General features: G+C 48.6%; 1 protein-coding gene across 1 annotated transcript; it reads right to left on the bottom strand.

Annotated features, from left to right (window-relative positions):
* Positions 1-3572: 3572 nt before the first annotated feature.
* On the bottom strand, positions 3573-27274 carry fbxl20 (F-box and leucine-rich repeat protein 20). Its single transcript, XM_088622623.1, has 15 exons — positions 26512-27274; positions 21038-21099; positions 19309-19363; positions 18985-19059; positions 18155-18249; positions 17609-17677; positions 16645-16740; positions 15156-15282; positions 13508-13582; positions 13007-13137; positions 12746-12806; positions 11989-12033; positions 11387-11443; positions 10022-10234; positions 3573-9577 (listed from the first exon to the last, which is right to left on the bottom strand). Exons 1-15 carry the CDS (start codon positions 26551-26553, stop codon positions 9470-9472), a joined length of 1311 nt encoding a protein of 436 aa, XP_088478749.1. The 5' UTR covers positions 26554-27274; the 3' UTR covers positions 3573-9469.
* Positions 27275-27828: the final 554 nt, after the last annotated feature.

Genomic DNA, 27828 nt, shown 5'->3' with positions numbered 1-27828 from the left:
GGGTGACGCGCAGCGGGCGATCCGCACCAACTCCGCCGCACATCCGGGGAGGGGACATTAGCGCGCCCAGATTGTGCAACCCCACAGTGGAATTGTACCAACACACTGGATTTCACACCCCTACTCTTACGAAAAGGGGCTTTGGGTCTTCAGTGCCGTGCCGAGCGCTTGCGAGCAAGCTCTCGCAGCACAACAGCGACACCTTCTGGCCGGGCTGCAGCAGTAAACCTCTGTACACCGGCTTCTGCACTACTGCAGTAAAGTTTATATTTCCCAGTAAAGTTTCTCAGCGTGCGACATTCAGCGTACCTTGAATGTGTGTGCACCTTAGTCTGGCTGAGCTGCACATATAACCAACAAGCAGACTTCTCTGTACAGACGCACAAAATGGTTCTTCCAGCAACGACTGGAGCGCTCGCTTCCCAGAACATTTAGTACGGAGCGATTCTGTCCAGTTTAAAGTTACTACTCTGGTTTCATCATCAGAACAGACTGTATTCCTGTCTTCTTATATAGCTGCTGTTCACAAAGCTTCTGGAGCCTTGAACACCGTGTTCTTCACCGAAGCAAAGAGGGCTGCTCTAATTTTATCACGCGTGGGTGTTTGACTCCAAACCCTGCCATTCACTTTTTCCGCTCCTTTTGGGGATTTGTAAAACTTTCAGCTCAAGATCGGCGATTTCATCCTTTCCCCAAAGTAATGTAGTCACACAATAGCCCATTTATTGTCCACATACCATTCTCTAGCTACTGCGAAAACTCTGATGCAGCTGCTCGATCTTTCACGGCGTTTGAAGTGTCGAAACCACAGCAGGTAACAAGAGGTCTTTTCAGGGGGCTGGGCTTGGGTTCATCATGAACAGGCGTATTAAGGCATTAGACCCCACGTCAGCCAGCGCTACAAACAGTAGCATTCTCCCCAGACTCACACACTTGGATTCTTGTGTTTGCATAGTGTTCCAAATGATACCCTAACTCCACACGGGGCCAAATGAAACCCCGAAATGTTTGGGGCAGTTATTTCTGTTGCGAGAATGACCTCCCATAGCGTGTTTGTCAGCAATGACCGTCTGTGGGCTCGGTTGGGGCCCCGTAGTGACTGTAATACACGCGCGCACGACCCCCGGACCTCACCGCGCACTAAGCCCGACAGGCAGTGCGAGGCTTATCGGCCGATTGGCCGGAAGGGGAGCGAGTGGGAGGAGTCTACCAGTCCTCATTCTGCCTCTGTGCCCAGGACACGCCATGGGCTACTCCGCATCAAGAGGGACCAGCAAAAAAATAAAATGGCCATTTTAAACTTAATGACATGTAATACGTTAATTAGCCGCGCAAAGCGGGCAACAGAATAAAATCTTCATCAAGCAGCAAGGTGGCAACAGTAAAATCAACAACATTTGGAGCGGGTATTCAGAAAATTAAGTTCATAGTTAAGACAAAAAATGAATTTAGTGTTGCACAATCTTAACACAGCTGGTTTCCGTTTGCAAAACAGGCTTCTTAGCTCAAAGCGCTGTGTGCAGATATTGCAGACAACACAAGGCGACCCTTCTTTAACTCTTGTTTTGCAGAATAAGGCTTCAGCGCTTTAGCGTTCATCTCTGACGTGCCAGCTCTCCCCCTTCCTTTCCTGCCATCTAGTCTCATTAACCAACAATTAACACCTCGGTGCTTCTAATTAGCTCATCTGCTGATTAGGGAGCGAGGCTCTGTGTGTGCACAACTGTGTGAAGCCTGGTGCGTTTGATCTTCGAGAGCCCTTATTTTCTTCCCCATGTGGAATTCTAAAAAATCCCTTCACTATTCATTCCCTGTATCGGTATAGTGCTTTTCATCCTAAAGGACCCCACGTGTCTGCCATGCAAGTGCACAGCAGGTTACGTAGAGACGTGAGAGACTGCTACCGCTTCTGAATGAAGGGGGAGATGAAGAAGAGCAGATCACACAAACTCACAGTGGCGTGAAGGCAGGGCATCAGGGCTACAGGCTCTACTCACACCAGCAGTGCCATGTGATCTGGACTAACTGAGCAGTTAGGACTATGGCTGAACATCTCTTCTCAACCCCAGCTCCTCCTGCAGTGCAGAGCCTGAGGACATCCTACGATCACTGATGCCAGAGGGAAAAGCACCCCCTACTCATCCACCAACAACCCGATTGCTGCTGCAAGCGCGTTCCTGAGTGGGCCCGTCCTTGTTCCGAAGCTGGAAAAAAAAAAAACGCAGCAGGCGCTGGCAATGCTGCGGTTAAAAATCTAGGTTCTCAGACTTGCACCCGAGCCAGGAGCAGCAGGTGTATACTGTCCTCTGGTCGGCCAGCCCCGAGCAATGTGCAAGTGGCCCAGATCTCAGGACGGTATTGGAATGGACTCCTCTCAGACCCGTCAGACTCTTGTCTTGCAGCAGTGCACCTCTGCCCAGCTGTGAGAGAAGAGGGTGAGGTGAGGAAGGGAGTAACTAGCTTGCAAGAGATTTTAATGCCAAATTGACTGCACTGAACACAGCGAAAAAGAGGTCAATATTGCTGTTTCCTGGAACCACTGACCCCAAAAATGCCCAGACTGCACCAGCCACAAAGCGGGTTATTAAACAGTTTCCAACCATTCATTACGCAAGTTTGAAATTTCTGGGGGAAAACCCCTTTTACATTCTCCAAATGCAAAACTACAGCTTTCAACAATTGCTCTTGCAACACCATGTAACAATATGGAAATTTTAAAAACTTAACCCTCATGTTTGTGCATTGACGTAACCCGTTTGAGTATGCTGAAACGAGGTACTGTAGCTAGCGCAGCTGGCCTCACAGATCCATCACATCGGTTTCCACACTGTGCTAGGGTAACTTGTTGCAGACTCCCACAACTCTTTGTGTTATGTAATGTTGTAATGTAATGTTTCTTTATTAGCCCTATACAATTTCTTGCATTAGGAATGCGTCTTTTCGCATACCCCAGCTTTTCTCCATGGAGACACAGACACAGAGACAGGGAGAGAAGCTTGGGGTCAGAGCGCAGGGTCTGCCATTGTACGGCGCCCCTGGAGCAGTTAGGGTTAAGGGCCTTGCTCAGGGGCCCAACGGAGTAGGATTCCTCTGCCGGCCGCGGGATTTGAACCAGCAACCTTCCAGTCACAGGCGCAGATCCTTAGCCACAGATCCACCGCTCCGCCCTAACGGAGTTTTAACGTGTTTTAAGGAAACACGTTAGAAGAGCCCCTTTCTTTTATATAGTTTGACAAGTTTAAGGTCTCAGAAATACCATAGTAGCTTATGAAACTAAACCTCTTAGTTTGCAGATGGTGCAGACTGCAGCATTGTAACCCTGGAATGAATTAAAAAAATATCCCATTGTTTTACAGTTACCTTCAAGGCCAAATTTCTTTCAGAATCAACAGTTAGACCACGGGCAAGCTGCCCAACCTCATTTTTCAGACTTTCCTATCTGAATGCTGGTCCTGGTTTTGATTTACATGGGTGCATTTCTTTTGAGAACGATGCTCCCGAAACTGAAATAAATGATGTGACCATGCCCCCCCAGAAACTACAGCTCAAAACTCAGACATAAAGCAACGATATTAATAATATAGTTATATATTTATTTATACATATACATTTATAGTGATTAATTGTAAAAAAAAAAAAAGAATCATTTACAGTAATTATAAGAATTGTCATCCTCAGGTGTATTAGCCCAAGAGGAGCACATCATCCCTCTATTGCCTTCACAGATTGGGGAGTGTCTCTGGCTTCACACTGGATTCACATGACGTGCACACAGAATCCAGATTACCCAACATTCTTTTCCTGTCCGGTCAGTGAGCATGTCCCAGATCAATGCAAGATTTTATAGTCACTTTCCTAGCTAACAGGAAAATCAAAACAGAGCTCGGATTGGAAATGTCAAAAAGATTTCCCCTCCTTTTAAAGTTCTTGAAATGAAATCTTCCAACACTTTGAAACATCTTGGCCACTGTCCCAAATCCCAAAATGTTTGTTCTTCCACTCACGCCACCTTCATGTACAGTCTTAGACAGCGAAGCGGAATAACTGGATTTGGAAGAGAACGCAAGTGTGTCTTTCCAAGTTTGCTTAGCCGTGCCACAAACAAAAACACGCCTGAATAGGAATTTTCATGTGCAGGTGGATCCTCAGGCTGTGGGATGCAGGGAAAAGGGAACAGCGAGCTTCGGGGTCATCACTCAGAACAGGAAAAGCAATATTTTCCCCCAAGGTGAGCAGCCGGTTTTCCACATCTTCATCAAGCGCACAACAGCTGCTGTGATGGAGTAGAGAGGGGAGGGCCAGAGATTGGAGCAGAAAAAAAAAATCACAGTGGAAGATTTCCCTGGTTTGCTACAACACGGTGGACCAAATCCGAAAGGTTTGTTACCAGCTCTCAAGTTTTCCACAGGATCTAAAACTGAGAAGTTTGTGTAATGGAAGGAAAAAAAAAAAGGATTAAACCTAAGATCTTCGACAGAAAATCCAAAGCACATCTATACATCCTTGTTTCAATTATTCTTATTAAAAGGGATGACTGGGGTAATAAAATTGAATTATTTTACATCATTTGACTTTTGTTCTCAGAATAGGGACTCTCTCTCTTGTTAGATGCACTCAGGAGAATAACTAACACTGATGCCCTCCCCCCAGCCAGCTTTTACAGAACAGGGAAGCAGGACTGAGTCATACAGAATAAGGATGTTGCTCTGTTTTTCCAGGAGAGAATACTGCAAGGTTTAGTCACCACTAGTCCCACTGTTTCAAACAAGGACAGGAAATTCACAGTGACTGAGGCTCTTAAAACTATGGCTCAGCTGGGTTCAGCTCCAGGGGAGAAGAACCCCTGCTCTTCTGAGCCTTTTTCCAGCTTGACATCAGGGCTGAATCACCTTTTAATGACAATGCTATAACACGCGGGTACTGCACTGCTGCTTTGTGCTGTGGGTCCATTACTGCTTTTACCACATTCCTACTCAATTCTACTTCCAGGAATGACAAAAGGACCTAAAACCGGGAGCAGGTCTGGAAAAGGGAATTGCGAATTGAAAAGCTTGGAACCGACTTCCCAGCTCCCGCAACAAGTCTACAGACCTCTGTGCTTCTCCTGTTTGTCATCCACTGCCCTCTACAATGCCATTAGCTGCCACTGCATCCTCACTGGGTCAGAATCACGCGTCGGAAAAATAAACAGAAAATGTGGAACACTAACTATGGAACACCTTCATTAAACTGTAACAGAATTGGAAGGGCAGCATACATCCTGTCTGGACAGCAATGGAAAATGTTTGATATTTTTTCCTACAGATAAAAGAAACAGGTTGGTTTTCCCAGTGGCCTGTCTGCGAATCCCCACACCAAACGCGCAGGTCCACAAGCGATGGAACACCCAGGACTGTGGACAACAGCAGACTGTTCTCATTGCAGAATCACACAGAGGGCTACACAACGTGTACTGCTGCTCTGCTATAACAGCCAGCTGTGTTTCACTTTACACAGACATAGCAAAGGGCTTCTTCTACCCTGGTAAGACACTGAATTCTTCACCTATGGGCGACAGGGGACAACAGGGCACTCCTCAAATTAGCTGGCGTTTTGAACACGCACATGGGCACAAAGTACTTATTTCCCCTGGGCAAGGACAGTAAACACCATAGTATTCTGCACCAGCTCAGTGTGATAGGTCCCTCATGGTCCCACTGTGGGTGAAAACCACATTTCCCTGCATTTTCTTCCAGCATCTGAATAAGCCAACAGTTAGCATCCCATAGGCTTTTGCTAGGTGGGGAGGAGGGCATTCTTTACTCGATGTACATTTTATTACTTTCCTGGTTGCAATTCCCTCCTGGAATAATGTTGCTTTTTAACAGAGACCTGAGCTTTTTTTAAACCTCATCACTCAGACCTTGGCTGAGATGGTGGTCACTGCAGAACTTCCTGAAGTTATCTTGCCAGTGTTTTTTTAAAGCTAAAACCCTTCCTTAAGAAAGCACCACAAACTCATCTTATAAGAGTCCATAATTCAGCAAAGTGACAACAGGACAAACGCCACCTATGCAAGAAGGGGATCCAGTTCTCTCATTGTGTGCACCGGCTCCAACTGAATGGCCTAACAGGACAGGAATCTAAAGACGGAAGAAACTGAGAAGTTGGCAGCAAACATCTCGCCTCCACTTCCCAGCAGCGTAGCCTCTATAGTGCGGGATCAACGTGCGCAACTGGCCGATAGAGGTGGGGACCGCTGTTCGGGATGCACGTAAAAAACACACAACAGGAGATACAGTGAAACAGAGGGCAGAAAAAAAAATCACAAAGAAAGATGAAGCAACAGGGAGGAAGGTGCTAAAAACCACGGCCTGTGGTGTTCGATACAGTCAGTAACCCACAGGGACAGATAACCTTCCCCTGCTTCACAGCCGGGTGGAAATCTCGGCACTCTCTCTGCACTTGAGCAATTTTGGGAGAGGTCGCTTCACCCTAGGGCCATCGGAGAGGATTCCGGGAGAAAGCCAGGAGCGAACGGGGAGGGCTGGGACCCAGGAAGCTGAATGAGTGGCAACGATCCAAGGGCTAAAGCAAGGGCCTGCGGAGTCCTCCCAGCTTCGTGCTGTCCAGGGCTCCAGAAACCACACAGGGAAGAGTCTCGCTCCCCTTTCTTTTGTTTGTCCCGTTGGAGACCGGAAAGTGGGGAGACCTGCACGGGAGCACGTTCCCCCAGTCCGGCCTCCTGCCCACTCACTGGACGGTCGGTCAGTTTACACAGCCCGTCTTCCAGCCCTTCTGTCGTCGGAGCCCTCGGGGTGGGGAGGGCCTACAGCATGGGAAAGCTCACTGAGGTTTCGATTTCTCACTGGAGGGTTCGTTTTGTTTCTGTCGCAGCGCATTTCGGAGTCCGCAGGCCGGGAGAGTCCAGCAGAAGTCTGTGTTCATGTGCAGACAAACTCAGTGGGCCCGACAGTCCCCTGAGCTTGAGTCTCCTCCTTTGAAAGAGGGCTTTGATGTCTGACAACGCCTACTCCGGCCTCCAGCACACACAGCCAAGGGGCTGAGGGGATCCGATTGTCCTTCTGGACAGCCCTGCCCTGTCAGAATTCCAGTGCAAATTTCTCTCACTATTTCCTCCTCTGCTTTGAAGAAGAACAACAGACCATGGTTTGTCTACACGAGCAGAAAGTCAAAACCTTCAGAAGAAGCCACTTATTGTTTGGAGATCTTTGTAGCTGTTGAGCAACAGTTTGCTACACAATTACTCTCCTAAAACTAAAAAGTACTTAGACCTCACTCAGAAGACAAAAATCCTGTTAGAGAAACAGATGAGTGTCGCCGGACCCAAGAACTTCTCCTTATCCACAACACCTGCAGCAGGAGGCTTCCTCTACCACCTGAAAGCTTTCTCTTTCGTTTGAGCAGAATTAAATCCCCAAGGCTGGAAATTCAGATTCTGCCAAGTCGAGTCTAAAACAGAGCTCTGGAATCTCCCACGGTATATCACAGATGAGATACAGTATATACAGTACTTTTATGGTACATATGTACACAATTACATGAAAACAAAACTATAATTGAAACATGCAATGTTTGGCATCTTCAGATTTTTTTTCCTCTTTTAAATTGCATTTGTCTCCTTATAAAAAAATATATGAATTTCTTCAGTCCTATGGAGAGTCAGGCTGTGGGATGGAGAGCAGAGAAGCTGTGCGTGTGCGCGCGTGCAACAGGCTTGTGATGGGCCGGAAGTCTCTGGTGACACTGGTTGGTTCAGAGGCAGCAGGACAGCGTGCTGTCCCTCAGCATAGCAGATGAGGCAATTTCAATGCAACAGGCTAAAACCTAGCGGCTTGGGAAGTATTCCTGTACGATTCCCTGTTTTTGCCAAGATCAGCAAGGACATTTCCCACCCAAGAGGCATTCGGGGTGTCAGGAGGAGGGAACAAAAAAAAAATCAATCTTCGTTCATGGGTTGAAAGACTATGGGGAGAAAAATTAAACATCTGTCCAGGATGTATAAGCCTTTCACAGGACAAAAAGACAGGCTAACAAAGAAGGGGGTCACTTATACCGCCTTTTACAGCACTTCTGCTTGTATATTATTAATCCCAAATGCCCCATTGTGATGTTTTTTGGGTGGGAGGGCTGCTAGTCTATGAGAACGAGTTCCTCTCAATACGCTCACTGCCCTGTGTTCAGTTCTGTTGTTCCTGCATGTAAAATTAGAGTTCAGAGACAAAGGTCTCTCATTGGAATCAGAATGCTGGCCTCTTTACTATTCACTAAGAGGGTAGGGCAAGGCCCCAGATCTCTGCCTTCCAGTTTCCTGGAAAATCCAGAGCCTGTTCCTGCTCTTCAGTGGGACTTCAGAAAGTTTCTCCATAAGGAAAGGGCAAATTCTTTAAACGCGATTGTCTTTTTCTTTAAAATTAAATCCAAAAAGCTCCACCAGGAGTTATGAGTAGACTGTCAGTCAGGTGTCACTAATTTAAAGCCCACAGAGAGCCCTGTGGTCTGTTGCATGCCAGCTAAATGTCACTGATGATTCTATTTGTACCCATGGGTTATTATTTCTATATTCTGGGCAGTGAAAACTTGGGTAGCTTTTGCAGCTGGGACCCTAATGAGAGAGTTTAAGGTGAAGAAGAGACCTGGATCTTAGGGCACTGCGAATGAGGGTCTTTGATCCTGTGTAGAGAGCTAAAGTACTTCAAGATCAGAATTCAGGGGTGTTGAAGCTGCAGTTTTTTTTGACCGGGGGTGGGGGTGAGATCAACAGTAAAGAAACAAGTCTTGCGAGACAGCACTTTCAAGAAATCACCCTAAACAAGAACTGTCCACATTTCCACACCATCATCTTCTGCACTCTTAATGCATGTGAGGGGCGTGGGGTCAGACCCCCAGTGTCTACTGGGTTTTGACCCCGCTGAGCTCTACCACTTAAACCCTTAACTGACGTGCTAACAAGCTTAATTAGAGGATTGTCATCTTTTTCAGTTGTTGAAGAGTTGCAGACTGTAAATGCACACAAAACACTTCGGCAGTCGATGTGAAACCTGCAGCAGATCCAAGAGCCGAAACCAGTGTTGCAGTTCTAATTAATCAAATTACCAGATCAATAAAGCAGTCAATTAAGCAATAAGGAACACACCGGATGAAAGCCCCTGGAGTAAGGAATGCAGGACGAGGAAGGGCCTTGCGTTCGCTCCAAGTAAAAGCGGGGAATGTTGGACGCTCGAGAGGGGGCGTGCTGTAGGAGGGGATGAGGAATGTGGCAGATCCAGATCTGCGCGTTCGTGCTCCGGTGTCCTTACTGTTGCTGCTTCCAGCTCCCAGACAAAGCCGGCGGCGCAGCCGAAGGGGACGTCCCGCCCGACACACGGAGCAGGGGGCAAGCCCACATGCCTGCGGGCGGACACTCGCACAGCGACACGGGCTCTCCGGGTGTCTGTGCGACGCATGTAGGGGCAGGGCCCATGTGACATCATAGCAGGATGCAGCAGCGGCAGAACCTCTGGCGACTGCCCCCCACCGAGGGGGGCGGGGTGACGGGGGCGAAGTAGGCGTGGACTTTTATATTGGGGAGGTGCGTCTGGGGAGAGACGGAGAGAGATGAAGTTAGGGGGTGGAGAAAAGGGCAAAAGACCTGCAACAGAATGATAAGGTTGGAAGATGTAAGGTCTTTCTGAACCCCAGTGCCTTATGACTCCACTGGCTTTAGTTCTTTCATTCCAGGTTCCTCTGGAATAACTTTACTGAGCCCAAGATTAATTAGCAAACAGATCCTTTATTACCGATTTCCTCTCTGGAACCGTTCGGAGTTTTTGAATGACCTGTGATGTTTTCTAAGAAAGCTTGGAATGAGCAGGAGCTATAGAGTGGAGCCTGACCAAATCAATAGCCTGTTTTGTTTTTTTTTCAAGCATGGGCAATAGTGTCTGTTACAGCGCACACACACGTCAGGTTTTGTCTGCTCCCTTGCGTGCTAGGTGTTGGATGGCACGCAGATTTGCGCCCTCTCTCGCGCTGCGTTTACCCGGAGTCTCTTGATGCCAGCCCTGGTGATCTGCTGGCAGTCGTACAGCTCGATGCGATCTAGGGAGTGGCAGGTCTTCAGGTGCTCCAGGGAGGCGTCGGTGATCAGGGGGCAGTTGTCCAGCTCGATGACCTCCAGGCGGTCGTGGGCGCAGGGGCCACTGCCCAGGTGACGGATCCCGTCGTCCGTGATCAGCTCGCAGTGAGACAGGCTCTGCGAGGGGAACAGCACACACTCAGGAAAGGCCGGCCAAGCTACTGAAACCCCTCTCGGCATCCGCGCACTGAAATTCTACAGCCAGGACAGCTCAGCCACAAAACCCTTCCTGTAACCAATGTGATAGACAAGCCCAACTGTATACACGCTTCATCAAACCAAATCCACAAGCACGTGAACCGTGTTAAAAATGCCACGAATGGCACAAGGAACATTCCAATCACCTCCGCTAGATGGGGATATTGTACCGTCTTTTTTTTTTTTCCCCCAAACCACACCAACACGGCAGCGCCCGCCTCTGCAGCAGGAAGCCCAGCAGACAGCTCCCACTCAGCCAATGGCAGGACACTGACACCCGACCACACAACCAGGCCAGGTCTGTCACATGACCGACAGGGACGGGGAGCCAACCTGTGTTCCACTTCAATACTCCAAACCCCAGCTCTTCTTTAGGACCTCATTTGTTTTAGACTTAGAAAAGCCTAAAGTAATTGGTTTAAGGAGGAAAACAGAGCACTGATGAGAATAAAAAGGAAATAACCTCACTGGGTGTTAAGACAGGATTCACTCAAAGCACTGCATGCAGACCAGCCCAGCTCCACTCCCCAGGATCCCCTGAACAGCTGGGGCTTAAAGAGAACCAGAGAACCTGCAGGGCTGTGGATCTCATGAGCCGAGATCTGCAAGACATTCTGCACCCCTTTCTTTTCCAACTCATAATCGCCACTGGCTTTTCTTCCCACAAGCTGTCAGATCCCTGAACTCTACCCCTACCTCTGGCACACACTGATGTGTTTTTTCTCACACTGGTCGTCAGACTTTTTTAAGCTGCAAGTTATTTAACTTGTTGTTGCTGCTGCTGTTCTGCATTTATGTTTTTGGCGATTCCTCTAATGTCTTGTTATTGGAGCATGCATCCAAATAAGCATTTTACTGCACTTGTGCATGTGACAAACTGAACTGAACCTCCCGAATCAATCAGAATGATTTAGTGGGCATGTAATAAGCGGCAAAAGGTTAGTCAAGCCACACCTCCCCGGCTGCAACGTGCCAGCTGTACAGGTAAAGAACGAGCTTGCTAAACCCTCGGCTTCCCCTGGAGGGGATTAACGCGGAGTCCGAGGATCCGGCGACGAGGTTCTGACTCACCAAGACCTGCAGCTGCGGGCAGTGAATGGACAGCTGGATGAGGGTACTGTCCGTGATCTGCAAGAGAAAGATTGGTTACAGGAAGGGTTTTATAGCTGAGCTGCCATGCCTGTAGGATTGCGCCCTTCAGGAGCTGGGGGGTGGGGGGAGAAAACCCACATTGGTCATGCTGGGCGCCCCCCTGTCTTAAGCGGGGAGCAGTCCAAAACACATGACGCCATTTCTCGAGGGCATCTCTTGCCTCTGCTTTGACCACTGCTAACGAAAGGCCAAAGTGAAGTCAACTACTTAGATCAGTGACTGTCTGGAGAGAGGGGTAACATTAATGCCTAGTACACTAATATGACGTTATTGTTTGTAATTATATTATAATCCTTATCCGGATAATGATATTCATTCAAGATGTTGATAGAGAGTAAATGTTAGAAGGGGAGGAGGCTTTTTTTTAGGGTGTTTTGGGGCGCACAGGGCAGTTTCGAAGGATTAAAGAGCATGTGGTGGTAGCTGGGTATCGAGTGGGCGATTACAGAGCAGGCCAAAGGGAGCTCACAGCGTCTGCGGGAATTTATAGGGGAGGTGAAGGACGTGCAGAAGCAGCTCACCTGCACACACTCCTCCAGGTCCATCTTCTCCAGCTCGTGGCAGTTCTGAAAGACGGGAAACCGAGAGGAGGTCATGGAGAGGCACACTGCCAGTTACCACGTCGTCATTAGGATTGCCTCTGACGGGATGTCGCAGCAATAAAAGATGTCAAAGAATTCCCCATTATCAGCGGCCGTCTTCATTTTTAAGGGAAACGACAGCCCCACTATTTTGGAATCCCTGAATAGATGAAGTTCCTTGAAATCTGAGGATCCAGGAGTGCACCCCTGCTTTAAATAAATAATCCTTGCACCTACACTGTAGACAGCAATTTTATGGATAGTCCACTTAAAGTGCCACCAATGCGTAGCCCCCACACATTTCCAGTCCCCTCACCACACATCAGCTGTAGGTGGGGAGGAGAACAGAGTAATAAAGCCAGTTCATAGATGGGGATTATTAGGAGATCAAGATTGGTAGAGACCAGTGGGAAATTTGGCCAGGACACCAGAGTTTTTCCCAGGTGGTCTCCTGCCCAGGTACTGGCCAGGCTCGCACCTGCTGAGCTCCAGTGGGTGGCCAGCTGGGAGCTGCAGGGTGACGGAGCTGCTGACTTTCCCAGGCCACTCCGCCACCTCTGGCCTTGGCCACTCCGCCACCTTCCAGGCAGCCACGTGGCTTTGTCGCGGGTTAAAGGCACGAAACGGCACGAGACAGCGGGTGATGCCAACGGTCACGGTCCGGGCCGCAGTAGTGAGGCGGTGCCCGGGTACTCACCCGAGCCAGCGTGGTGAAACCGACGTCTGTGAGCTGGGAGCAGCGAGCCACCTCCAGGATTCTGACAGAGAGGGGGGGGGAGGCAACCGATGAAATCATTTTTCAGCCAAGACATTTTTTTAGTTTATCCAGGGTGAGAAGGAAAGAAGACTCAATGTAATGGGGGGAGGTGGGGGGGAGGAGAAGGGGGGTGGCTGCCCACTTGTGTGTCTTGATTACCAGCCTGCCCCCTCGGTACACCACCCAGGGGCAAATCCCTACCTGAGCCGGGGGCAGTTCTGTCCCAGGGCGTTGAGGATGGCGTCGGTGATGTTGGTGCAGCCGGACACACACAGCGACTGCAGGCGGTGGCAGCCGCGGCAGATGGTGATCAGCCCCTCGTCCGTGATCTGCTGCTCGGACAGACGGAGGGAGGAGGCGTGTTGAAGGGCAGCTGTTCCATGTGCAGGTCAGACTCCCACTGTGCCATCCCTCTCTCTCCTAGTCTATAATACTCAAACTGCGCGCGCTTCCTTGAGCCAGACCTGGGATACTTTTACAGTTTTTCTCATCGAGTTGGAAATGTGTTGTCTTAATGTCATTTTAGAAACAATTCTCAGGAGTGTAAACCAAACAGCTTGACGAGGCGAAACTCACACTGAGCCACGTGCAGATTTTCCCAGGCTCAAAACCAGTTCTAAGCCATAAAGCACAATCGGATTCCAGATGTTTGTTGTTGTTTTCTAACAGCTGAAGAGGCCGACCGATCGGAACCGGACTTACCGAGCAGGTCTGCAGGTTTAGCGTGACCAGTTCTGGGCAGTGGGCGCCTATGTACTTCAGCGCCTCGTCTTCCAGCTGCAGGGAAGGAGAGAAGCCGAGGCTCGCGATCAAGAGTTTCTGCCGCACACACGGCCCCCTCCACCCCCCCGCGGTCCAGGGGGCAGATCCTAGGACACTTACACGGAGCCAGGCATGTAAGGCACGTTAACCTGCTGCACACTGGGGTTTGGGCTGCAAAGAGCTTGGGAGTGATTCTGTGCAAGTGCTCCAAAACTACTGCTGATGGCAGATGGGACACAAGGGTTAACTGCGCTAGTGACTCCGATAGAGGACAGCACCGACAAACATGGGTGTAAAAAAGGCAACCACAAATGTTAGGATGTATGAATGATAGGATCTACAGTCAAAAGCACAGAACTAAAACCAAGTGTGCAACAGAAATTGCACATGCATTTGCACACGCAACAAAAATTGCATGACACGCTAGTAGAGCTTCTTGTGTAATGTGCACAAATTCGGCCATCACATTATAAAAAAGGATAATGCTATTGTGGAATCAGTCCAGGGAAGGGCAATCAGACACATTCTAGGGCTTACGGGGTTGTCCTACACTGACAGGCTGAAGGAACCGGACCATTTTAGAAGGCGGCGAGGGGACTTGATTCCGGTAATCAGAACCCGCAGACGCTCCGACACAGCCGACCGGGAGGATTTCTTCAGAAAGAGCAGCGTACCAAGAGCAACCTCTGTGGAAGTGCATTTACAACCGAGAGCAGGAGGCACTGCTTTCCTCGAAGGGTTTTCGGGAGTGTCGAACGAGTCATGCAGCCGTGCTCTTCAAGCCGATACCCTGGCTTCTTTCGAGACACAGCTGGGAGTGATCCTGGGATCAACAGGCCAGATGGGACTAACGGCCTCCTCTCAGTTGTAGCCGTTCTCATGCTATTAAAAATGTCAGAGACTGGTATCAAGTTCTCTCTTTCCTTATTTCTTCTCAGGAAAAAGAAATCATTTTTATACCAGCCCAACCTTGAACTGGCAGGTGCTGACGTCTCAGGCTCTCTGGCAACAATCCCTGTACCCACCTCAGCAGAGAATGAGGTCGGTCCCGCTCCTCCGACACGCCCAGCCGGCAGGAGAGCTGCACAGAGGAGAGGCAGGCCTCTCCCAGGCCACCCTGCAGGCCTGCAGGCGCGCTGCATGACCGTACTCACGGGGTGCAGGAAAGCCTACAGAGCCCTGCCCTTCTCCTGCTCTGACCGAGCCTGTCAATACGGATCAGCCAAACACGAGAGCTTGGTTGACATTCAAGGTCTGCACAGTGGGCAAGGGGAAAGGCTGGTGAAGCCAGGAAACTGATGAGGGCCACACATCCTGCTTTGATCAAGCCAAGGCCCCTCATGCAGGTGGCACAGCGGGTGATCGCTCACGGAAGGGGAGCTGGGAGCACGTGGAGCCCCTGCTATGCTCAAACGCCTTGCCCCAGAGGTAGCACGCACGCAACACAGTGCCAAGCACAGAACAGCTCGACGGTTCAAATGAGACGGTATCTGGCAGCTTGGCTTTGTAAGCTGCGCGGGGGCTGACTCCTCAGCTGCTTGTGAAGAAGAAGGATATTTGTGCACTGGAAAGGGTGCCGGTGGTGTACCTGGGTGCAGCCCTTAAGAAAAAGCCCCTTGAGTCCTGGGCAGCAGCACACCAATGCCTGGATCCCATCCTTGGTCACCTGATCACACCAGGAGATGTTGAGCTGCTCCAGCAGGGGGCACCCTTCACTGGGGAGAGACAGAGAGACAAGGCCAAGCATGGCTGTCAGTCTTGGTCTGACCTGCACAGTAAATCACCTACAAAATGCTCTAGCACACCAAGGGTGGTGGGAGTGTGGGACAAGCTACCCAGAAAAGCTAAAGCTGATACCCTGGCTGCTTTAAAAAAAACACTGGGTGAGATCAGATGATCCTCGGATCTGTCAGTGACTGACTGCCCACTGTGTCAAAAGGTCTCTCCTTGTTCATTACCTTTCTTGTGTTGTATGTTAAAGAGATGTTTTGTCTACGGGTTTTCAAATGTTGTGCTCCCAAGGATGGTTTGTTTACATCTACAGTATGATTTGTATTCAAGAATTAAATAAAAAAACAACTACAAAATGGTACTTTGAGCACGTGTATTGGTGTCACGCAGTGCTCTAAAACTCATGATCAACGCCCTGTATTGTGCACTCACACACACCTGAACATGCAATCAAATCTGTAATTCTCTCATTTTACAGAGTAGTGGTTGTTAGTACTGGTCCTAAATTGGGACTCTTGTGTTTCTGGTTTTTGGGCCAGCTGAGTTGTTAGTGCCAGGCTTATTGATCCCTTTAATTGAACATTTTTCTTGATTAGATCTTATTTCTGTGCTCAATCTTTGGATACAAAAAGACTCTGCTGCAGGAGTATTACTCAGGAAAAACTTCACCACACAATGCTCCATCCGCACATGAGGACCGGTGTGAAACCCCCAGATTGTTTCAGGGTGGATTCTAATAACCCTTTGCCAGGGATTAAACATCACCAGCCTTCACTAGCGACAGATTAATTAGCCCGACTGATGAAGAGCTCGTCTGGAATGAAAACCAATAGACACTGGGGTTCTCCAGGACCAGTGTGCTCTCAAAAAGAAGGAAGATCCCAGACAGTGGAGCTGGATCTGAATCTGGAGTTAAAGTAAATATCAGTGCCTGTGGCTCAGGACTGTGACTCAGTGTGATAGCACCAGTCACTGAGAGGCTAGCGTGGGAGATGTCAACGTCTCGCAGTGTCTGACTTGTCACAGTGCATCGGGGTCACCGTGTGTTAGTCAGACACTGAGGTGTGCTGTCTGCGAGTGTGAACCTGCTCTCCCTGTTTCTCTGCGTGGGGCCCTGACTCACCGGGTCTAAAGGGAGCGATGCAAAGGTGTGAGGAACCATTAACATTCAACGGAAGCACCCTCGTCACTCCATGAACTGATTTAAATGGACTTGTGGCTACACATCACAGCGCCTGTCAGGAGCCTTTAGTCTCGCTCATGTCTGGTTCAGAGATGGCCCTGATGCCCCGTGAGTGTCCACATGTGCGCACGTGCACTGGTGTCTTGTGCACAGGGTGACTGACCTGAGTGCCTTGAGAGACAGGTTAGTGATGGAAGTGCAGGAGGCCAGGTCCAAGTGCTTCAGCTTGGGGCAGAATTTACTGAGGCTGGTGCTGGTGCTGGAGAAAGAGGAGAAAGGGGAGATGGTGAAGGAGTTTAGGGAGGGACAGCGATAGCAATGGAGGGGGTGTGGTATAATCAATCAATGCCATGGGAAGGAGCGCAGAAACGGCAGAAAGTTCTTTAGACAGAACAGCTGGATTTCGGGAGAAGGTACCTCTTCGCTCTCTTCCTCTCAGTTGCAAAAAGAACCCTAACAGGCGTCCCAGTTTCTCCCAACACAAACCCTCATTGCTTGGACTTGCCATCGAGCCTCAGAGCCCTTTGCTTACTGTACCCAGGACTAAATCTCAGACTTCGGATGGTCCTGCCTCTCCTGTCCCTGCTCCTTAGTTACAGAATGCCCTTGCTGCATCTCGCTGAGAGACTAATTCTTTGATTCTCTGCAAACCCAAACTCAACTTCCACCTTTTTGAGTCCTGTGTCTGATGGCTGCATTTCATCCTGTACGTTTGTTCAATTTTTTTTTTACTTTTTATAACATTTATGTACAGAATGCACAGGCCTTTGGAAAGGCACTTATTATTATTAATTAGTTTATATTATTATTATTTAATAATAATAATAATCAACAACAAATTGACTAGACAAACACTGTCAGGGGGGAGCTGGGTTTGCGCCAGGCAGTGTATCCCCAGCTTGCTGATCCGACAGCAGACAAACTGTGTCAACCCCCCCTGTGCCCTGCGCCCGAGCTGGGATTCGCAGGCTGCCAGCGACAGCTGAATCAGCCCCCCCACACCACTGATGCCAGCTCAGCTCAGGGCCTGGCTGTGCAGGAACAGAAGAGCAGAAAGGTGGTGTGATTGTCTGGGAAGTGGGAAACGGAATTCTTCCTGCCTGTTATCATCCCCGCCCGGCACTCACGCGTCTGTGATCTTGGTACAGCCATTCAGATTGAGCACTTCAATGTTTCGGCAGTTTTGGGCGAAGGTCCTGCAAACAGAGCAGCAGTGAGGCAGACACTCATTTGCCATCTGCATTTTATTAACACTCACAGGGGTTCCGGAAAAAGACTAGCAGCACAGTTAGGAAAACCCTTGTTAATTAAAAACGCAGCTTAAAACCAAAATGGCACAAACAGTGCAAATCAGTCAATAAGCCTTTGTCAATAAGAAAACAGGAGAAAGATATTTTTAAAAACAAAGTAGTAGGTGAAAAACTGGTAAATAAATTTCTTAAGTTTAACTCGGATCTGCAGTTCAGTGATCAAGGATTCCCAGAGAAACTTGGGGTTTTGGATTCCAAAGTGGGTACAGCTCTGACCAATACTCACGTTTGCCTCTACCCATGTGAAACCCAACCACAGCTGTGTACAATGTACGACACCAGTCCAAACTGCCCAGGTCCTCCCACACTTACCAGGCTCGCGAGTACCCCCCCACCACCACCGTGCTTCTCCCCAGGTCTCACCTCAGCGCGCTGTCCCCGACCCCCAGGCAGCCCCTCAGACTCAGCTTCCTCAGGAAACCCCCACAGCGCTTGGAGATGTTTTCCACCACACGCCCCTGCAACAACAGTGAACCGTCACTGCACTGCAGCCCAGCGAGAACAGGTACAGGCCCACCTCCTGCAGCAACACAGGAACCTCACTGCACTGCAGCCCAGCGAGAACAGGTACAGGCCCACCCCCTGCAGCCACACAGGAACCTCACTGCACTGCAGCCCAGCGAGAACAGGTACAGGCCCACCCCCTGCAGCGACACAGGAACCTCGCTGCACTGCAGCCCAGCGAGAACAGGTACAGGCCCACCCCCTGCAGCGACACAGGAACCTCACTGCACTGCAGCCCAGCGAGAACAGGTACAGGCCCACCCCCTGCAGACACACAGGAACCTCACTGCACTGCAGCCCAGCGAGAACAGGTACAGGCCCACCCCCTGCAGCGACACAGGAACCTCACTGCACTGCAGCCCAGCGAGAACAGGTACAGGCCCACCCCCTGCAGCGACACAGATGTGTTCTATTCTATTCTTACTTAATTATTGTAAATTCACTTTGATAATGTAGTTACACGCATGTAGATAACAAGCACACTTCACTGACACAGGAAAAGCTGAGGCAGCCCTGCAACAGATCGGCCCATCAACGGTCAGGGATAATTAATCGTGCTGCAAAACGAGCCTTTAAAAATCTGTTTTTCCCATACAAAAAAACTGATGGAGACAGGAAAGGCGGGGATGCCGAAATGGGAAACTCTAAAAGAGGGGAACTTGAAAGAGTGTCACACCCAGCTGTCTGACCTCAATGTCTCTCTGGAAGTCGAAGAGGTCAATCCTCTGCCAGTTGCTGCCGTCCAGCGCGAGGACATTCCAGGCCTGTGGGGGGGAAAGAGGTTAGACGGGTGGGACCCACACCGACGCACAGCTGCATCTGCAGCACACAGCTCAATGCAGATTTACTGTACCTGTAAGCTCAGCAGCACAGCTGCCACTGACAAACAGGGATTCTTCCACACTCTGCTGACAGGGCAGCTGCGGAGCTACAGGTCACGTGCTCCACGACAGCAGGGAAAGGGGCTGTCTGCACTCCAGCACCCACCTGACCCTTCGGGACAACAGACTCACCCGTGAGACTTGGGCACAGCGGCACAACGTCACCACATCCAGGAATGAGAAGATCCTGGACAAAAAAAAGAAGAAAAGATTCCTAGTCAGACCATGAGGCTAGTCCCAGATCTCCCTGGATCATTATTGTGCATTCTGCATTCCGATGCTAAATTGCTTACCAAACTCGGAAACATGTTCCAGCTGGACTGGCAAAGACGCAATTGTTTAAAATGCCAAGTCAAAGGGGCAACTTTTCATTGTGTGTGAAACATTTGGATCCTTGCACAATGCTGAGTACGTTTATAAACCATTTTAATTTCAAAGAGTTATGTCCTGCAAAATACCAACCCAAGGTGCCCTGTAGCCTCTGCTGTAATCATCCAGTAATGCTCAGTCCTAGAGCTAAAAAGCACAGCAGGGAAATTACAGAAACCAGACTGGTACTGCTCTCTGCCACATGCATCTGGAAACAAGGCATTAGAATCCCGTAACCTACTCTTTGCTCTGACACTTTGCACACACCTTTCATACAGGACTAACCCAAGACAAGCTGGTATATTCCAGCACCAGAGATGCTCTAACTGGCTGCCCAGTGCCTGCAGGACTGACTTCAAGCTGTTTTGGTGTAATGTCTCTGAACCAGCTCTGCCCATCTGGTCCGAACCGGACAACGAGAGCTCAGGAACTTTCTTCAATTCATGAAGGATTCAGAGGCAGAGCATCTCCTTTGAAACGGATACAATTGGAGAGCTGTACCCTCTCCAACGCGCTTCAGCATCGCTGCTCCCGAGTTGAGTTCAAGCCCCCGCTGAGTAACCCGCCTCTTTCTGATGCCACTGCCAGCCTGCACGCTCCCAGGAAGTCCCTGTTCCACTCAGAGCTACCCAGACCCTGACCGACAATTGCTCTCAGGACTCTAGCAGTACTTTACCAGCTGGGCTTAGCCACTTTGGGAATTCCAGTCTGTCTGCCACTGGGCTCACACAAATAATCTCCTTGACTGGTTCAGCCACTTGAGATCCCCCAATTATTTCTTTTTTTACCTTCCCAATCTGGAAGCAGCTCTCGTTAATCATCTTAGTGCAGCTCACCACTATGAGCCTCAATCCAACAGGCAGCTTACTTGACACGGCATCCCCAGGAGGGGCCAGGCCTTGCAAGACCTGATGAGCTGTTGCTATCCAGGAAAAGTCGCTCACTAACAGAGTCATATTCCATGGCAAATGATTCATTTCATTCCTTCCGAAAAAGGTTTCTCATTTCGGTCGATTTATTTTGTTTCTCCTGTACAGGCATCTTTTCTCAAAAATTCAACAAGCCTTCTCGGATTAACATCCGGCCACAGAGCTGACGCAGCGATTATTTCTGTATCGTATCTAATAAAAGAGTCTTTTGCTCAGTTCAGTTTGCTTCGATTTACTTCCTGCCAATCTATTTTGTTCAACTGCAAAGCATTATGGTATACAGGAGGATTCAACCACAATCAATCATCCAACTAGCTCAGCTAGACTCCTTTTCAGCATGGCGTTTAACAGGATGCAAGCCGAGTTAAGGACTTTTGAACTGGTTTTGACCTGATCACTCAACAGACAGGGCCTAATTTGATCAGAAGTTTGAATTTCCTCTACTAACGACTGGTGATCCCGGATGTGCTATTTTAATACAAGACTGGGATGGCACTACAGTACAACATGGCCAGCCTTGCCCCTTGAGGGCATGAAGGCTGCAGGGAAGAGGCGAAACTCACCGCAGCAGCAGCTCTTTGGGAAGCTTCTTGTTGATGACGGCCTCGTCGCTGTTCGAGAACATCTGGGGAGGGGGAGCGAGAAAGAGATTCAGGGAGATCGAGAGGGAGGAACAGCTGTGGGGACCGTGCTCAGCTAGAGCCACTGTTAGACTCTGCAAAGGACCAACGCCCACTTTCCTTGTGTAGAATGAACATCAATAAGGTATGTCGTAAGATTTACACACGCATACAGAAGCAACAATCACTTGGATAATAAAACAGGCCTAGATTTCATCTCCATCCTTCATTTCCAGTGCCTGTTTTTACAAGAACTTGAAAGCTCTAACGAACAACAGGCTGGCCATTCATTCAAGCGCATTTAGATTTCAGTAGCTAATTGATCAGTGTCTTACCATGTCGTTTCTTTAAAGAAGCCAGGATAAAAGCACCCTATGAGCTGTAAAATGCCTCACAGTTTGAGAAAACAGTGCGACTAACTTCCTGCTCTCATACTTATCAGGTGATGGCTGAGATAATAGTACTCTCTACACACAGGCATTCACATGTTGAAGAAAGGTGTGCATTATCTGCTCTTTGTCTATTTGTTTTACACACTGCTCGTTTCCATGAGATCTGTTACTTTTTTTTTACAGTTAAGAGCATTATCTGTCAATGTAAAAAACTGTCTCATTATCACAGTAAGGATTTCACAGAGAATACTGAAAGGAAGTAAACAAAGGGGAACCTAATTAGTGTTGCACTTGGCTAAAACGTCCACTGGAAGGTTTTCAGGTAGACTAGGCGCAACACTAATAAACTTCTCTAGTGTATGACAGTTACAAATAAACAATTCTGTGCTTTTTTCCTAGCAATATGCAATATTAAGTGGGTTTCCTCATGCATTAAACCCCTCTAATCTAGCCTCTAATGCTATCCAACATCGCATTTTCTAACCACTTCATCCAATTTAGGACCACTGGGGAGCCGGAGTCTATCCCAGCAAGCAATGGGCACAAGGCAGGATACACCTTGGATGGGACGCCAGTCCATCACAGGGCACACACATACACACAAACACACAAACACACACCAGGGACAGTTGTCTGGAATTGAACCCCAGTGCCAAAAGACAGCAATGCTAACCACTGCGTCAACATACTGCCTACCATAACACCCTTCTGTACAAACGGGTACTTTCCAGGTCATCACTGCGAATGACTTACCTGGGTATATAAAAAAACTTTAAGGAAATTTAAAGCGAACCATGCAAAGCAGACAGAATTCATGTTAAACAAAGCCACAAGACAGGAACGAATAAAGGAGACTTCTGGTTTTGCATTATATTATAAAACCCATTGCAGAGCTGCTAAGTTATATCCAACATATTCACGGGTCTTTCAGCTTTCGTCTTTTTAATTTTTATCTAGATCACTTATTGCCTTATAATATTGTTCTATTTAACAATATAACCGAGTTTGCCTGAGCAACCTGGGTAAATTGCTCAAGGGTACTGCAGAAACCACTACATCTGAACCCATAACCCTCTGAGCCAAACGCCAGAGCGCCTAAGCACTGCTCCGACTAAAGCAAAAACAGTGGTCTGCACACATACCTGTACAAAGGGATAAGAACTGTAAACTAGAGATTAACTAGAGATTCTGGGTCCCGTGGGTGCTGTCGTTCAGGAAACGTGATTAAACGTGATTAAAAACGGGTGTCAACAGTAGTCAAAACGGTTAAAAACGGCGATGACTGCCAAATCCACCACTCTGCCACAGAGAACGCAAAGCAGGCCGGTGAAGTTCTCTCCTTCACTGGGGCCGTCTTCACACCTTCAGTTCTCTTGTTCCCTCTTTAACAGGCAGCCTGGGCCCCTCGCTGGTCTGCTCGCTCACTCGCTCTTGAACAGGCCTGAGCGGCACGGAGGCTTCCGATCTGCAGACTGGGGGTATGAGGGCCCCCCAGGGTCCTTAGAGGAAACCAGGCTGCAGGGGGATACCGGCACCAGCGGGAGGACAGACCAACAGGAAAGGAGACGAGTTGTATCCCGGATGAGACTTGTGCTTCCCCCGATTCTCAGTCATCTGAGAAAGACCAGAACCCCCCCCCCCCCCGACTCACACACACACACCTCCCCATGCGCCTTGTATCGAGCCTGGCCCACTTGCGCCTTGCCTGCAGAACCATCTTAAAAATGACGAGCCTCCTGCCAGGAAGGCCTGTCTCTGCAATGGTTTAACTAGATATCAGAGAGTGACCTTCCCTGTGTGCTATTAAATCAAGATTCAACACCACCTTCTTTAGAAGGGCTTTTATTTAACTGGATCTGTGTCTGCCCCTTTGCTTTCCTACTGTATTCCAAACCCTTATTGTAATTGTGTAATTCTGTGCTCTCCCCTCATTGTATGCTTTTTTTCTTACTGTAAAGCGCTTCGCGAAACCACATTTAAAGGCGCCATATAAAATAAAGTTTATCATTAATTGGGGAGGAGGAGGGATGGGGGAAGGGGGGCAGTTTTGATTGAAGCGGCCTGTGTCCAGCAACAGACAAGGACTCCTGGTTCCGCCTCTCCTGTTGGAGAACAAACTCTCTCCGCAGTGGAGAGACCATTAACGATGGTACCTGCCTGGGCTTGCCCAGAGATCTCCTGGGGTGGGGGAGGCCTGCCTGACAGTCAGACTCCAGGAAATTCATTTGGATAACCCTAACTACCCTGTCCTTAGTTATTTTCCTTACCAAACACAGACCATAGAAAGAAGAGACTATAGAGGTTTCCATTTTGCCCCAATATATTTTATATAAACAATGACAAAGAGGTGTTGGTGTTTATATAGGACACAAAGGGTTGTTGTGCAGATCATTATTTATTGTTAAGCAAAATTATTTCGGAAGAATAGGAAGAAAAATTGCTTGTTTTTGTCTTAATACAAAATACAAAAAAAACAAGAATTTTGTGTTGGATAAAATAAAAATAAAGGTTGCTACAGTACATTCAAGATACTTTCTCCCAATTTTTACAACAGTAGTGTGTGCTTAAATGACCAAGGCACCTCACCGTTTAGCCTTTGATTACGTATAGGCTCGTCGAATGCGGCTCGATTCTGGCAAACCAGTCAATACACGCAAAATGCATTTCGGAGCCGATGTTTGTTTTGAATGTATCCCTCCCTGATCAGATCCAGACAACATAAAAATAGAACGAGCACCTCGAAACCTTTGTGTTGTTGATTTCTTACTGGAGCCAGCAAGAACGACCACAGTAACAACAACAACAACAACAACAACAAAATCGTCTTCCTGATATGCGACCAGGCACTCTTCACCAGCAGACTGTCGCAGATCTCCTGCGCCTCAAAGCCTAGCCTCCCTCCCCCGGCCGTGCTGACCCACAGCAGTGTCTGGACACCCCACGGCCCAGACTTGATTCCCGGCACAAAACGTGAAGTCGCCGCTCCGAGAGATAACGCGACAGAAGGCGGCTCGCAGTGTCTGGGCAAACCCGAGGCCTCTCTCTCCCTCCTGGCGGCGCAGGGAGCGGAGCTACCTGCCGACCACGGCGTCGAAACCGAGCTGGCTCTGGGTGTTCGTTCAGGAGACGGCGTTTCATTAAACAAAAACTCAAGTTATTATCTGAACCGACGTCAACAGATATCGTTAATTCATGTTACCAGTGAGAAGAAAATAAATGCAGTGCCACTGCGCCTTCAAAACATTCGGTTCAATACAGTTGTGCCAGCGTCACTGTTTTCACACTTTAGGTTAACATACTGAAAATATTTCCTAAATATAGTGTAAGGAAGTACAAATCAGTCGAGTATTTGTTACATTCATTTCAAAATATATCGGTCGGCCCCTTTTACGCGGAATGACTACAGTTAACGCTTCTTAACCACAAAGCTTTAAACCGAAAGTACAGCAGTTTTACCTCATTATAAAGACACAAACATACTGCGATGGGGGAAAGTAATGATAAAATAATTTATGGGGCCAAAAACGACCTGCTTTTAAGGTTTGGGGGTGGGCTTGCCTGATATTTGAACAAAACTCCAATACAAGCTATTACAAAACAAAAAGAGAGACGTGAACTTGTAACGCCAAATGAAGAAACTCCTGTTCCTAACACACCGTGAGACCTCGATGGATTGCGTGAATTATTGTGCACTTTCCTTTTTCACGGAGACTGGGCATGTTGTGGTCGCACAGCTGTTGGGTCAGGTGGGACGGTGTCCCATATTCTGAGCCCCATCAGCTGTTGCTCGGTTAAAAATAAACAAAAAAAAAACCGCACTCATCTCCAAGGCCAGGGGATTTAATCGACACCAGGGGAGCCATCTGACGGCAACAGTCCGGCCACTGAAAGGCCGATGGCTCCGGTGAATCCGGACTCCGAAAAACACAAAAGCCCTCTTCCCCCTTCCTATACATACCTCTTTAAAAACCATCTTTCCTAAGCACTCTCTAGAGCTACTACTGCACCAGCAGCAGCAAGGGGAGGGGGAACAAAACAAAGAAAGCAAGAAAAAAAGTTTGCACAGACATTCAGACCCCCCCAACGTTACAGAATCCAGCTGGCGTTTCTGGAACGTGGTTTTAAGAAACTAAAGGTGCTTTAAAACGCGTAAAACGTGTCTTTCAGGTGTTGGTCGACGCGAAGCCAAAAAACAAGGGGGGGTGGGCAAGAAAATGAGGACTTGTTTGATTTGGTCTCAAGGGGCCGACGGGGAACCCGGCCGCAGCGGCCATTAAACCAACAGTACGGTCCCGGGGGGAGGGGAGAGAGAGACAGCGGTACATGAGCTCCGGGGGGGTGGACCGACAACCGTCCCGTCCTGACCCGGTTTTCTTATGGAGCTACACGCTACAATATCCCCCCAGTGACTGGGGGGTCAATGCTTTGTGTTGTTGTTGTTGTCTCAACGCAATTTCCTCTTCCCTTTAGAAACGTGCTGTTCTCCTTACCTTTACGTTACAACAACAACACCACCACCAAAAATAATTAAAATTAAATACAACCGAGGCCGTCCTTACGCCCGTTAACATAAGGTGGCAGCGCCACCAACAACAACAAAAAAGAGCACTTGTTTGTTTATGACTTGTCGCAGAAAGGAGACCAAACAAACACTCAAAACGCGAGAAGGACTCGGAAACGCACGACCGAATGCCTTTTCGATTAACCCGACTACAAGATCCCCCTCGAACGGTTAATTTACTTTGTTGTTTTTTTTAAAGAGAAAGACTGCGTTTATAAAATGTTCGGGATAGATGGTCGTCGTAGCTTCTTCCCTCCCCCCCACCTCCAGTCCTTTTCTCTCGGCGGACCCGTCACCCGCACAACTCAAGCGAAATTCGGCCCCGTGGAAAAAAAGGAAAAACTACCCAAACAGACAAAAGGTCGGCTGTATGTGCTCAGTTTGTACCCCCCTCTTCTCCCTCTCATCACAACCCCCCGGAACCAGCGACAGGGCCGTGCTCCCCCCACACGACCCAAACCCACCTCGAACCTGCTCCGCGACACCCCGTTCACCTCCTTCCCCATCCTGGAAGGCGCAGTTCCCGAGTGGACCCTGGCAGCCGTGCCGTGCCGTGCCGTGCCCGCTCCAGCGAGTCCCCCCTCCCGGCTTCACATCACCAGCGCCGCCGTGCCGCTGATCTCGGAGACGCCGTCAGCCCTCCGACTCGCCGAGCTCTCCAGCCCTCTCCTCAGGATCGCGCCAGACGTGTCCTCGGCGACTCACGACCGGGTCCGCTGAAATTATTCGGGCCCCGGGACCAAAACATGCCGCCTTGCTCTTTATTATTGTTATGATTATCCGCCCCCCTTCCTCAAATAATTACTTAGCTGACTACAGCGAAGTGTCACTTCCTGCCGACCTCCTCATTTCATCTGGTCTAAAAGCCCAATGATTCAACGCGTAGTAGGTTGGACACTTCATTCGTGTTCCTACTTTTGTCACATTCATACACATTTCTGAGGCCCCCTTTTTAATGGAGAAGCATCTGCTTCCCTAACAAAAAAATGTGTTTTTTTTACTTGATCTGTTTTATATTAAACAATTCAAATGCAAAATACGTTTATTTTTTATTGTTGACGTATTTCAGTATCCTTTTATCGAAGAGGTTCTGTCGCTTTAAAGGCCTGTGTTGCGATTGGCAGGTTTATTTTCCTTTTCACCAACTAAGACTCGGAATTTGACGAAGGCAGTATGTGGGTAGAATCAATGGCAGGAAAAAAATGCATTCAAAATATTTTGTGCGTTTCGAAATGCGTTGGGCGATTATGGTCTGAAATAATCAAATTAACTTTTATCATCCGTCCAATTTACAGAACTTCCTCTTTCGGTTACCTCCGCCCCCTGGAGCCACAGGAGCCAATCAAAATACACATGCGGGCCTGATGGCGTGATGTCATTATCGCGGGAGAAACAAGCGTGGAGGCTCTCTATTTAAAGAGCCCGACGTGCGCGCTGATTGGTTAAAGTGGGACACTGCAGTCAATTCGTTATTTTTAAGAGAACGTTTTGAACTGTCAAATCCATCATATTATTTTGCCTTAGAAGTTTAACTTTCGATTCCTGTATTTCGACAGTCCAATTATCGTTTTGAACCCACAACGGAAAATGGCGCCCTCTTCACTAACGAAGAACAAGATGTTTAGTTCCTTTTAACACCACACAGGAATAGCCAAGTTTGGTAACCAAAATTAAGACAAAATGCATCCTTTAGAGTATAGAAAGGCAGCGAAACATATTTGTTTCTGAAATTCCATGTGCAATCTTAAAACAACAAATGCACTTACAGTTGATCAACCTGA

Source organism: Lepisosteus platostomus, chromosome 28 (genome assembly GCF_059453375.1).
Source record: "Lepisosteus platostomus isolate fLepPlt1 chromosome 28, fLepPlt1.hap1, whole genome shotgun sequence".
In the NCBI taxonomy this organism is placed as follows: domain Eukaryota; kingdom Metazoa; phylum Chordata; class Actinopteri; order Semionotiformes; family Lepisosteidae; genus Lepisosteus; species Lepisosteus platostomus.
This window is presented reverse-complemented; position numbering and strand designations above follow the sequence as displayed.